This window comes from Anoplopoma fimbria, chromosome 7 (genome assembly GCF_027596085.1).
Source record: "Anoplopoma fimbria isolate UVic2021 breed Golden Eagle Sablefish chromosome 7, Afim_UVic_2022, whole genome shotgun sequence".
NCBI classification, from domain to species: Eukaryota; Metazoa; Chordata; class Actinopteri; order Perciformes; family Anoplopomatidae; genus Anoplopoma; species Anoplopoma fimbria.
The window spans coordinates 15,546,216-15,559,285 of record NC_072455.1 but is presented as its reverse complement, the minus strand read 5'-3'; the positions used below and the strand labels follow the sequence as shown (position 1 = coordinate 15,559,285).

Genomic DNA, 13,070 nt, shown 5'->3' with positions numbered 1-13,070 from the left:
ACAGTGGAGTAAATCTCAAGAAGTACCTGTACATGATGGAGGGAAGGAGGAAAGCATACAATAAAATGTCTTGATAGATTGATGATGTAAAGATAGATAAATGGAAGTAAACTGGCTGACTTGACCTGACCTCGTTGTGTATGTTCAGCGAGCCCCATGAGCCGGTGCAGCGTGAGCTGACAGCGTTGGATCAGGAGCTTGAGAAGCAGACGGTCCAGCTGAGGGAATGGCAGATGCAAGAACTGCTGAATCTCCGACAAGAGCTTTTCAAACTGGAGAGAGAGAAGCAACAAACACAGCTGCAGGAGGTAAGATTGTAGTTAAGGCTCTTCTTTTGCACAATCTGCTTTTCCTTTTACAGTCAGAAATAATGGAAAAAGCTCCCCATTCCCGTTAGGTTAAAATTTTTTATTTTAAACAATCAGTCTTTTGAGAATTAATTTGACATTTTGACTAACTGTTTTTATAACTTTGAATGACCTATGTATGTAATATTTTGGTACTTGTAACTTTTTTTACGTTTATTCCTATGAAGGTTGTGTGTGCCTCATTAGGTTGTCTGTCTTGTGGACACGCTAGGATTTGCGCTGTGTTGCATTGTTTAATTTCCCCTGGCCACTGCAATTCAAAATGAGCTTGTAGCTAAATGTCGTACACAGAGCATTTCTTCTCTTTCTTAATATTAATGTATTTTTGTATTTGGTCCATGATTTAAATACATTTAAAAAAACTAAAACTTAACATAACCAAACTTGGCGACACATGCACACATCTATGTATCACTCCTCCAAACTTTGCACACTTATGCATACTCAAGGTGACACACTTGGAATAACACTGTATCCCTCCACTGAATTCTTAAATATACACACACAGAGTTCTTCCCGAGCTGACCTCTTAGAACGTGGCACTTCTGTACATCTGCACAGCTATTCGCTGACAGGTCGTCGTCTGCTGCTGTGTGTTTTTAGGCCCAGCAGAAGTTAAAGGAGACTACCAATGAATGCCAAGCAGCTCAGCTGAAGAAGCTCAAGGAGACGTGCGAAAAGTAAGTGCAGTAGTTTCACCTTGCACGGCCAAATACGAAAAGATGGGACAGAACATAGAAGACACTGCTAGAGTCTTTCTTCTTTTAGTTATTATTATGGTGTTATTAAGTCTGCCATAGTGTTGTATTGATTTTAAAGTGTCTTTTTTTCCCTTTTACAACATGTGATTTTGATTCCTGGAAGTTGGACTTGCCACAAGCGTCCAGCTTTTTTAACAACATTAACAATAATGTAAAAGTTCTGTACAATATTTGCTATTTTTCCAGGTTTATATGTAATATTGGGATGTAATTGTGTTTGCAGGGAGAAGAAAGAGCTCCAAAAGATACTGGACAGGAAGCGACAAAACAGCATCTGCGAAGCCAAGATCCGTGACAAAGACAAGGCTGAAACGTAATATGCTTGTCTGAAATTCAAGATGGTTGTTTGATATTTTGGCAGTTGGACCTTATTTTGAATCACAGTTCTCATTTCTTTAATCCTTTTTTTTTTACTTTTATTATCCTCATTCTTTCCTCTTCATCTTCCTATCTCTCTCTCTGTAGGGAACTGAATGAGATCAACAGAAAACATATTCAAGATTCCGTCTCCTTAATCCGCGGGGTAAGTACCCACACTAACACACAAGCACACACATTCTTATCAGCAGCAGTCCTCAAGGATGGTCGTTTTCAGCTACTTTATAGTACATAGAGTACAAGAGTGGAGTAAAGTTGATGACAATGGCAGAAAAAAAAACATTGTCATCAACTTTACTCAGACAAATTATCTTCCTTTCCCTTCATCCCATATTCCCTTATCTTTTTGCCGTCCCTCATACATATATTTTCGTTTTTTTTTCCTGGGTTCTCTTTAAATCCCCTCTTACACACTACTTTTCATCCCATATCTCCTTTCTATATGTATTCCCACTTCCCTGGCATCACCTCTCAAATCTTCCTCCCTTCCCGCTCTTCTCCTCACACCCCAGCTGGAGGAGGCTCAGACCAGGAGACAAGACAAGCTGATGTTGAGGCATCGGGAGGTGCTGCAACAAGTAGATGATGAACTTCCACTGGTGAGCAAAAGCATATGGACTCACAAACATAAAAGTGCTTGAATATTGTTTGTTTTATATTTGCCTGGTGTTTTTCATACAGCTCCAGTCTAAGTTGGAAAAAGGACTAGATCAGGAGTATCAGCGACTACCGGAGGAAATCTGCCAGCACCTTCAGTTGGAGCTCAAGAACAAAGGTCTCCGAAAAGACGCCCTGTTCTCCCCTTGGTCCAACCACAGCAGCCCGAGCCCCAGCTCCGGCTCGGGCCCGCCCTCCAACTGCTCCACGCCCTCTTACCCGTCAACGCCCAATCGGAGCACCTGTAACAGGAGCATGGACAATAGCACTGCGTCGTTGGCCGATTCCACTTCCTCGTCCACCACTCCCGTCCTGTCAGAGGCGGAGATGTCATTCAGTTAAAATACTAACTTTTAAAAAGTAAAATACAATACATTCAAGTGGGGTCTATAATGATTATAATGCGGGATAGTAATGATATTAAATATTTACTAATTTTATTCCTTTTTTTAAATTACAGACTGTTTTGTTCTTGTCTACAGAGCTATATAATTTTTTATTTTGCTGTTTTTGTCAGATGCACATCATGACTTTTGTTGGAAGATTTCCTAAGAATCATTACCAAACTTTGAATTTTTTACATTTTCTTGTCTGTCTGTCTTGCTTTTAATGTCATATACTTTGATACTTTTTTCTTAGCATCATTTCCAGTTATCGTCTGGTCAGTAAGCTTTGCTGTGGTTTCGCCACAAAACAAGCTTTATGTTCACACTGTTTCAGCTATAGCGTTCAGTTTGTAACAGTTTTAACCTCTTAATTGACACCTTTTTTTGAAAGCTTTAAACCGTAGAGCTGTTAAGGAAAACATTGTAACATACATACAGTTGGCCCAAGCGATAACTTGGGCCAACTGATTATGTTGGCCCGATAATGATCTTTTGTTTGTAGCAACATTAGATCAGTGTGATTGCTTCATAAAGCCTCATGTCCAACAAATACATGAAGAACTTTTTAAAATGCAACCAATAGATATATGTCTGAGTGCTACGATTACATGTCAAAAGACACATCTTTTCCTTTTTTTGCAAGTAGAAATCTTATTGGTTAGAGCTGTATTTTCCAGAATTGAGTATCAAAAGAGAACATGAGATACATTTTTTTAGCTGTAATGGTAGAAGTGACCAGTAAGCGGTGCTGCAGCCTTAGCTGTTTATTTCAAACTGGTGGTTGAGCCTCCTATTCATATAGCCTGATTATCCTATCATACTATACACACTCACTCACACACCTGTCTCAGCAGGATTTGCAGCGTCATTGGTCTGTATAAATTATCTGGCCTTTAACCCAAAATCAAAGTCCAGCCAAGGTTGCATGGGGGGGGGGAGTCAGCCATCTGGCTAGGAACAAGTATGTGTGTGCCTGTTTGTGTGTGTGTGATGGTAAAGAAGGGAGGGTTTTAGTGATGTAACACCCTCTTTCGCACACACACATGCCTGACACTGTATTTTACTGAGGCATCTATGAAAGTTTTATACACACATAATATTGCATACACACACGCACACTAAAAGACTTTAAAATCCTCATCCCATCAAATCTACCCCGTTTAAAAAAACAAGACACACAAATACACACATAACATTTTACAAATATCCGATTACTAAACTCGACAAGGGTATTTGTGTGTGTGCATGGAGAAGTAAATCTCTTGATGAGACATCTGCTTATCCTACTAAATGGAAAGAGTCTGCTGTGTGTGTGTGTGTGTGTGTGTGTGTGTGTGTGTGTGTGTGTGTGTGTGTGTGTGTGTGTGTGTGTGTGTGTGTGTGTGTGTGTGTGTGTGTGTGTGTGTGTGTGTGTGTGTGTGTGTGTCCATGTTTGTTGGTGCAATTACTTTGCAACTTTTGCAGCCTAGAGAAGGACACTATGTTTAAATAGCAACACCACTGTAGGAGTCTTCATATGATGACTTAAGGCCGCACTATGACATTTTAATTTAAAAATGCAATCGTATTTGGAGTCTGAATCCCCATATGAGGCAAACACATGAGGGTATTCCTTTGCATTCTAGTTGCTACACTGTAGATATGCTAAATTGAATGAATTATTTTTGTTTTAGTGTATAGATAATGTGGAAAGAAGTCCTGTCACAACTCAGTTGACGGCATGATGCTTAATTTCAGTAAAGCCTCAAAATTCATAGTGTTATTTCTTATTGCCGATAGGGGCTAGCATGTGTTGCTATGAAAACCAGTAGTTCTCTTGTTTCCACAGTGGTCAGTGGACATAGGAACAGCTTTATTTTAAGGTGAATATTCCACACAGCTCCCTCAGTTTGTTAGATACTCAATTCAAGCCAAATATTGAATGTGGGATTCTAGTGCACAAACGGTACTTTATGTATTCTATGTTTTTGTCCCTTTCAAAGCTTTGTCATTTTTTGTTTTCGTCCATTACTGGAGACTTTATTTTTTTTCTAATTTTAAACAACACAATGTTTTTTTCTTTCTTGTGTTTTCCACTTTGAGGGGTAAAATGTTGGCACTCTGTGTATATGAATTCTGTGTACATGTTTAGATTTTTGTGAATTTTACTACTGACTACAAGTGCTGCAGATGGATGGAGGTCAGGAGAGGTCAATGAAGGTTGAGGGATAAAAAATAATTTTAATAATTTCTGCTTTTTCTCAAAGAAAAGATTGTTTTTAGATGACATTTCTGCCTTGTCCTCTTCCACCTCCCTCCTTCAATGAGCACTGGCTGCCTGTCTGTCTGATTATTCCCCCCTCACACAAATGTCATTGTAAACTATCATCTATTTAAATGGAATTTTAACAACTTTTTATTTTGTGGTTATTTAAGTTTTTATAGATGGAAGAAATAACCCATTCATTTTTTTGCAGAGTGTAAATGTTTAATGTATCAAGCCCCCATTTCAGAATGTACATCTTTTCAAAGCATTTTGAAATCAACATTTCGCTTTTTCAGGTTGGACACCATAAAGAAAGCAACTAGTTTATCTTGTCGGTCATAATTAGGACTGCAACAACAACATACACCTTCTAGGGTCAGCACTTTCTTGAAATGGGTACGCTGACCTTTAAATCGCTGAGAATTTAAGAGTGGAAGATTGCCAACCTTTTCCTTCACTCAGCGTACAACACTGCATACAGTATGTAAATGTTTTTGCTCAGCTATCTCGTTTTGGACACCAGAGTAAACAGTGTGATAATTTACTAAATGCAGTGGAGACTGTGGTTAAAAAGGGACCCATCTTCAAAAATCTAATGGTTTATTTGCTTAGAAATATTGATACATTCCTTGCATGCCGTCTGCTTTTAAGGTTGAGGTGGTCCAAGCCATTCCAATTCCAGTGGCAAATATTCATTTATATATATATATATTTGTACAGTATTACCAGGTACACAGAAGAGTAGTTTTCATTCTTATATTTGATCCCATTTACAACAACTCCATTTCAACTGAGATTCTTTTCCTATTTAAATGCACTTCTACCCTTTTTTGTTTTTGTTGCTTGTCAAAAAAAAACAATAACTTTGGTTCCTGTGACATGGGCATCAATCCAACCATTTTTTAGTGATTTTTACTTTTTGTGCTACAGTCGTTTATTTTCTATGAGGTTTAGTGGCCGCAAAAGAGTTGTCAAGTACATTTTCAAAGCTACACTGGTTTCTGTGTCTGTTTTTGAGCTGTTTTTTATCTGGGACCATACCAACAGATGCAAATATGTGAGGAAAAGTGTGAAAGAAGCCAAATTTGAGAAAAATAGGTCTTCAATATATAATTCTTAAAGAAAATATGATTGCAAGAAAAATACAACAGAAGTAGTTCAATTATCTTAAGGATTTTGATCTGTAGACTCTAACTCTACTATAAAAATACATGTGAATGAGATGCTTTAATACTGTATTGTTAGTTAGACAACTGTCATGACTGGTAAAAATACCCAAAACACCTTGAAATTAAGTTAAATGCCATATTTTATTTTACAGCTGTTGATATCAGACTTAAAGCTGCACTAATTCATATTTTTATTTTCACATTGGATCAAATGATTATGTTAATTGTATGACTTTTATACTATAGTATGTCGAAAAAAGTTATAGTATAGTATAATGAAAAAAGTCACAGTATATTATGTAAATGTCATTGTCAAAAGTAATTGTATGGCATGTCAAAAAACAGGATTTTTTTTATGTAGTCATTTACTATAGTCTAGTGTGTAAAACAGTCATTAATGTGAAAGGGGTCACATATAGTCGGGAACCCACAGAGAACTACTGAGCATTTCAGTGCATGTCTTCAGCATTCAATGTCAGGTTTTTGTTATCTTTGATTACCTAGTATTACTTAACATGCTAAATCATTAGCATGTGCACAGTACACATTGTGCTATCTACCAGTCACAGAGTTAATCCTGGAGTCATAACTCTTGTAGGGCTTTGTGAAAAATGGGTCAGACTCCCAAGAAGTAGTCCAAAATAGTCCCTAAAACATAAATACAGGATGCAAGATATTTGGATATCAGCATTTGGAATCAGGATCCTCATTGACTTCCAGTGTAAGCCTTGACTCTAAAAAGGCCAACCTGAGTTCTCTTTCCATCAGTACATGCTTAGATTCGGCCTGTGCTGCTTTGGCACGAGAGAGAGAGAGAGAGAGAGAGACATGTCAGTACTCTATGGTGCCCTTAGCTCCTTTTCCTTCACAACAGAAAGGAACCTGGGTGTGAGTTTTTACCTCTGTTATTTCTGTCCTGTTTATGTTGAAAACATAGACATAGACACTAAGCTCGCTTCAGCATTACAAACACAAACACTTCTTGACTTTACTCTTATTGAACATATGGTGTGACTAGTCTCCCTCAGGCCCACCCTTAGGCCTCTGGCTAACATGTCTTCTCTCCCTCTCTTTTTCTTTCTCTCTACCCCTCTGTTCCATTTCCTTCTCTTTAGTTTCCCTCAACAATGAGACCTTCTTTTACTTTTAGACTAGTTAAATTGATTGAATGCAGCAATGTTTGTACAATTTAGATAGTGAAGAGAGCATGTGATTTAGACAAGATATGTAGTAAGTTTTGTTTACACTGTATATGTGTATATGTTGGATATAAGGGAATACTATACAATGAACCACATGTAATATATATATAAAATGTCATGTTACAGAGCTGAACCTTTGCTGTTTTTGTGGCTTCTGACTGGACACACACACTTTTTCCGACTTACAATACTATGATTTTTTTGTGACTTTTTCGACATACTATACTATGACTTTTTTCTACATACTATACGATGACTTTTTTCTACATACTATACGATGACTTTTTTCTACATACTATACTATGACTTTTTTAAAATTTTCCGACTTACAATACTATGACTTTTTTCGACATACTATACTATGACTTTTTTCGACATACTATACTATGACTTTTTCGACATAATATACTATGACTTTTTCGACATACTATACTATGACTTTTTTTGACATACATTGGGGTGACTGTATGTGGCTCAGTGGAGAGCAGGGTCGTCTTCCGATCAGAAGCTTGGGGGTTCGATCTCGTCGGTGTGTCCTTGGGCAAGACAACCCCAAAATATTGGATATATACCATACTATGACTTTTTTCGACATACTATTCTATGACCTTTTTGTGACTTTTTCGACATACTATACTATGACTTTTTTCTGACTTTTTTCTACATACTATACTATGACTTTTTTCGATACATACTATACTATGACTTTTTTTTTTTTTAAACTTTTTCCGACTTACAATACTATGATTTTTACTATACATACTATACTATACTATGACTTTTTCGACATACTATACTATGACTTTTTCGACATACTTTACGATGACTTTTTTTGACATACATTGGGGTGACTGTATGTGGCTCAGTGGAGAGCAGGGTGCCGTCCGATCAGAGGCTTGGGGGTTTGATTTCCGGCCACGGCAGTCATACTATACTATGACTTTTTCGACATACTATACTATGACTTTTTTTGACATACATTGGGGTGACTGTATGTGGCTCAGTGGAGAGCAGGGTCGTCTTCCGATCAGAAGCTTGGGGGTTCGATCTCGTCGGTGTGTCCTTGGGCAAGACAACCCCAAAATATTGGATATATACCATACTATGACTTTTTTCGACATACTATTCTATATGACTTTTTTTATACTATGACTTTTTTTTCTGACTTTTTTCTACATACTATACTATGACTTTTTTCGACATACTATACTACGACTTTTTTGTGGCTTTTTCGACATACTATACTATGACTTTTTTTTTTACTTTTTCCGACTTACAATACTATGATTTTTTTTGTGACTTTTTGGACATACTATACTATGACTTTTTTCTACATACTATACGATGACTTTTTTCTACATACTATACTATGACTTCTTTTACTTTTTTCAACATACTATATACTGTCTTATTTCAACATACCATACTATGACTTTTTTTTTTTTTTTCATACTATGACTTTTTCGACATACTATACTATGACTTTTTTTCGACATACTATACTATGACTTTTTCGACATACTATACTATGACTTTTTTCGACATACTTTACGATGACTTTTTTTGACATACATTGGGGTGACTGTATGTGGCTCAGTGGAGAGCAGGGTCGCCGTCCGATCAGAGGCTTGGGGGTTTTCCGGGGCAGTCATACTATACTATGACTTTTTGGACATACTATACTATGACTTTTTTCTGACTTTTTGGACATACTATACTATGACTTTTTGGACATACTATACTATGACTTTTTTCTACATACTATAATATGACTTTTTTCTGACTTTTTGGACATACTATACTATGACTTTTTCCGACATACTATACTATGACTTTTTTCGACATACTATACATTGGGCCGACTGTGGCTCAGTGGAGAGCAGGGTCGTCTTCCGATCAGAGGCTTGGGGGTTTGATTTCCGGCCACGGCAGTCCACATCGATGTGTCCTTGGGCAAGACACTTAACCCCAAATTGCTCCCGCAGGAACCCCAAAATTGTGGATATATACCATACTATGACTTTTTTCAACATACTATTCTATGACCTTTTTGTGACTTTTTCGACATACTATACTATGACTTTTTTCTGACTTTTTTCGACATACTATAATATTACTTTTTTCTGACTTTTTGGACATACTATAGTATGACTTTTTTCTACATACTATACTATGACTTTTTTCGACATACTATACTATGACTTTTTTTACATACTATACTATGACTTTTTTAATGACGTTTTCAAAATACTATACTACGACTTTTTTCGACAGACTATACAATGACTTTTTGGTGACTTTTTCGACATTCTATACTATGACTTTTTCGACATACTATACTACGTCTCTTTTATAAAGTTTTTCGACATACTATACTATGTCTCTTTTATAACGTTTTTTGACAAACTATACAATTACTTTTTTGTGACTTTTTTTCGACATACTATACAATTACTTTTTCTGCTTAAAGGGCCGCCATGATGAGAGCTGTTGAACTCTCTAAAATTTAGAGAGTTCAACAGCTCCCTTTCCTTAGCATTTAGAGTCTAAATGCTAAGGAAAGGCCCTTCAATACTTCCTTTCTTATCACCTTTAGCAAATGATACACTGGACCATCCTTTACTCTAATGTGGCCCCCCAATTCCTTCCGGAAGCAACATTAAAAGTGACGTTTAGCCGTTCATGAAGACAAATTATTTGACTTTCTTGCATATATTTAATAATTATGTTCAAACAGTAATCGACAATGGGATTTATATGGAAAAATATGTCAACTTTTCATTTTATTTGTGTTCATTAATTAAACAATTATTATGTAACAAATAAGTCAAAACAAAACATGAATAACAAATAAATCAAACAGCAATGAAAAAACATAATTTAGCAACACAAATAAATATATGTCCGAAAAGGAGTAGGAAGAAATACACAAATATACCACCTCAATATTTATTATTTTTAATTTCAATTCCAATTTTGGTAATGAAGTAATATATTTTACCAGGCTGTCCATTTTGGCATGGGATAATCCCGCATTCCAATGAAGGAAATGGGGACAGTGCAATAACAAGAAGCATCAGGTAAAAAACAAGGTTTGGACTATAATGAATAATTTAACAGTAGAAAAGCTAAATATTACTGAAAGGTTGAATTCACATAATGCACAAAGAAGTTATATAAGAAGTTATAATAAACAGTATAATTAATATTGCACTTGAGTGAATTGTCAGTGTTGGTATGTAAGATCTACTAGGAGCAATGTTGATTGTCAAGTGTGACAGTAGCAGGAAGGGCAGACCTGCTGTATTGCTCATTCACAACCGGTGAAGAAGCTTCTCAATGAATGACAAGATCAGAATTTGCAGTACGAAATGTTAGTTGCGCTTTTTTCAGTCCATCTTCGATGTAGTTCAACGAGGCAGAGTAATGTCAGTAATGTCCTCAGTCACAAAATAATTGCGTAGCATAGTGAAAGTGAAATTGAATTCTCTAGGCAATGGGGTTGTCATCTAATAAATTGTTGGCACTTTTTTCAACATACTATACTATGACTTTTTCTGACATGGTATACTATGACTTTTTTATGACGTTTTAAGACATGCGCTACAATGTTTTTTTTATGTCTTCTTTTGACATACTCTATGACTTTATTTACGACAACAATACTTTTTTTTCCTTTCCAAACTTAAATCTTTCGACCTACTAAAATATGACTTTTGTCAACATGCTATACTATGACGTTTTATTATTTTTTAAGGCATATTATGTTATGACTTTTTGTGACTTCTTTCAACATACTATACAAGGACATTTTCAGGAATTTCTGAAAAATAAAAAAATATATACATACTTTGTTATGACTTTGTTGTATCATAACTATGACTTTTTTGAACATACTATAATGATTTTATCAATTCATGGCATATTCATGGGACTTTCACACACGCACACACCTATACACACACAAACATTCTGGAGAAGTGACTCTTTTTGTGATGGTGAACATGCCTCAAGTAAACACACACCCTTACTCAGCAAAGAAAGGAAGTGACACATTAGCTGCCAAATTATGCAACTGGCAGCTTATAGACCAGACGGAAGCTTTCTCCTCACACTCTCCCCTCTTATTCTTTTCCCTCTTTTTTTCTCCCTTACTTCCTCTCATCCCTCTCTCATCCCTTGCTGCTGCTTGGCTTGGTTGCGAAGGTTAGTTTGGGAATATAATCCACCTAAAATCCCTGATTACCTGCTGAAAATCCTCAGTAATCAGCACCATAATAAAACCTCAGAGGAGGCACTTGGTTTGGGATATTATGGACATTTTATCCAGGCTCAGTATTGCATTCAGATAATCACCTGCGTCACGCACAAAACGTTGATAACGTCATAAATACATTTTCATGTCACCTGTGAAATCTGTTCCAACTAAATCCCCTTTCTATTTCACAAAATCATTGTTCTAGCTTTAATCACCCTCAACTCTCCAAATGTAACTACTTTACTTTAATCCCACCAAGAAAAACTTCCTCTCTTCCTCAATCTCATTTTCTCCCTAGCCCCTTTATCCCCTCTGTTTGCAAAAAAGTCCAGTGTATCGTCTCTCCCTCGCAGCCACCACTCTCTGCTCTCGTTTATTTTTATCCCCCTCATCCTCTTACTCCAGTCTGTCTGTTTCTTTCCTCTTGCTCTCACTGAACTGTTCTGTACATCCCCTTTCACTCTCTAGACATTAGTCCTTCCTCTCATTTGCTTTATTTGATTATACATATATATATATTTTTTATTTTTTTCTATTTATTTATGCGTGGAGGCAATCATATGGACCCAGGAGAGGGGAGTTGATCAATGGAGCATGTCACTTCCTGTCTGCTTCCTCATCCCACAGGATGTGTCAACACCAACTCTGTCACTCCTCTCTCATGCTTCAATTTGTTTATTGCTTTCTCTCTGTGTCTGTTTGTCTCAGATTCTGGTCACATCCACTGTCTGTCAACCTTTTTTCTCTCTCTCTCTCTCTCACATACTTTGTAGCGCTCCATCTTTTTTTTCCTGTCTCACTCCGTCTGCATCTCCCATCTTGCTGTTCCTCCTCCGCTTCTTTATCTCTCCCTCAGGAGTGTTGTGTTTACTCTTTGTCTCTTCGTCTTGTTCTCCTCCAGCGGAGGACGGAGCCTTGTCTTGCTGCCGTGGTTACCGCAGGGTTGCTTTGGGAATAACAGCTGCCACTCTGTTGTTCAGAAACTGACAGAGAAGAACGAGAAAAGGGAAAAAAGGCAATAGAGTGAAAACATGCAAAACATAAACAGTTTCAAACCTCTAAGTCGAAGTTTGGATTTCTTGTTACTTAATTAGGTCAGTCTTAGAAGGTGAGTGAAATGGACAGACACAAACCTGGAATATGATGCAGAGCAGGTGAAAACACTCTCATCCTCTCTTCTTTGTGTGCTATTCCCAAAGTGCCTCAGAACAAATCAGAGAACCACAGTGGAGCTGTTTATTGGCCAAGAGGTCAACACAGCGGTTTTACTGGTCAGGTCCCAGGTGTGTGAGTGTGTTTCTGTGTTTGTGTGAGTGAGTGTCTCCAACAAACACTACCCTATGGCCAGTGCTATAAATATGATTGTGTACTTTGTCATGTTGCCAGGTTAGATAACAGCTAAAAAGCATAAGTGATGCTGATGAGATAGTGAACTGTGAGGCTGTTTAGTGAAATAAATGTAGAAAGTAATGCACAAACAAAGATAGTTTGCAGGTTGACCTCAAACAAGCAGTTCATAGAGGCCAACCCCTCGGATGTACATGACATGCAGTGATGTTAACCTGATTGAACATAATACTGTATTTAAGAATGATATGATTTAGCATGAAAATATTTTATTTAAACCTTTGTCCTAAAGAACTTTG

The 13,070-nt window shown here is 37.0% G+C and overlaps 1 protein-coding gene across 1 annotated transcript in view; it reads left to right on the top strand.

The window, feature by feature from the left end:
- The window catches only part of plcb3 (phospholipase C, beta 3 (phosphatidylinositol-specific)), a 47,752-nt gene extending 41,567 nt beyond the window's left edge, over nucleotides 1-6,185 (top strand). Inside the window, exons 29-34 of the mRNA XM_054601026.1 lie at nucleotides 149-308; nucleotides 972-1,048; nucleotides 1,353-1,442; nucleotides 1,595-1,652; nucleotides 2,020-2,106; nucleotides 2,189-6,185. Coding sequence (XP_054457001.1) covers nucleotides 149-308; nucleotides 972-1,048; nucleotides 1,353-1,442; nucleotides 1,595-1,652; nucleotides 2,020-2,106; nucleotides 2,189-2,506 — 790 coding nt within the window. The 3' untranslated portion in view covers nucleotides 2,507-6,185. The remainder of the gene's footprint in view (nucleotides 1-148; nucleotides 309-971; nucleotides 1,049-1,352; nucleotides 1,443-1,594; nucleotides 1,653-2,019; nucleotides 2,107-2,188) is intronic.
- Nucleotides 6,186-13,070: the final 6,885 nt, after the last annotated feature.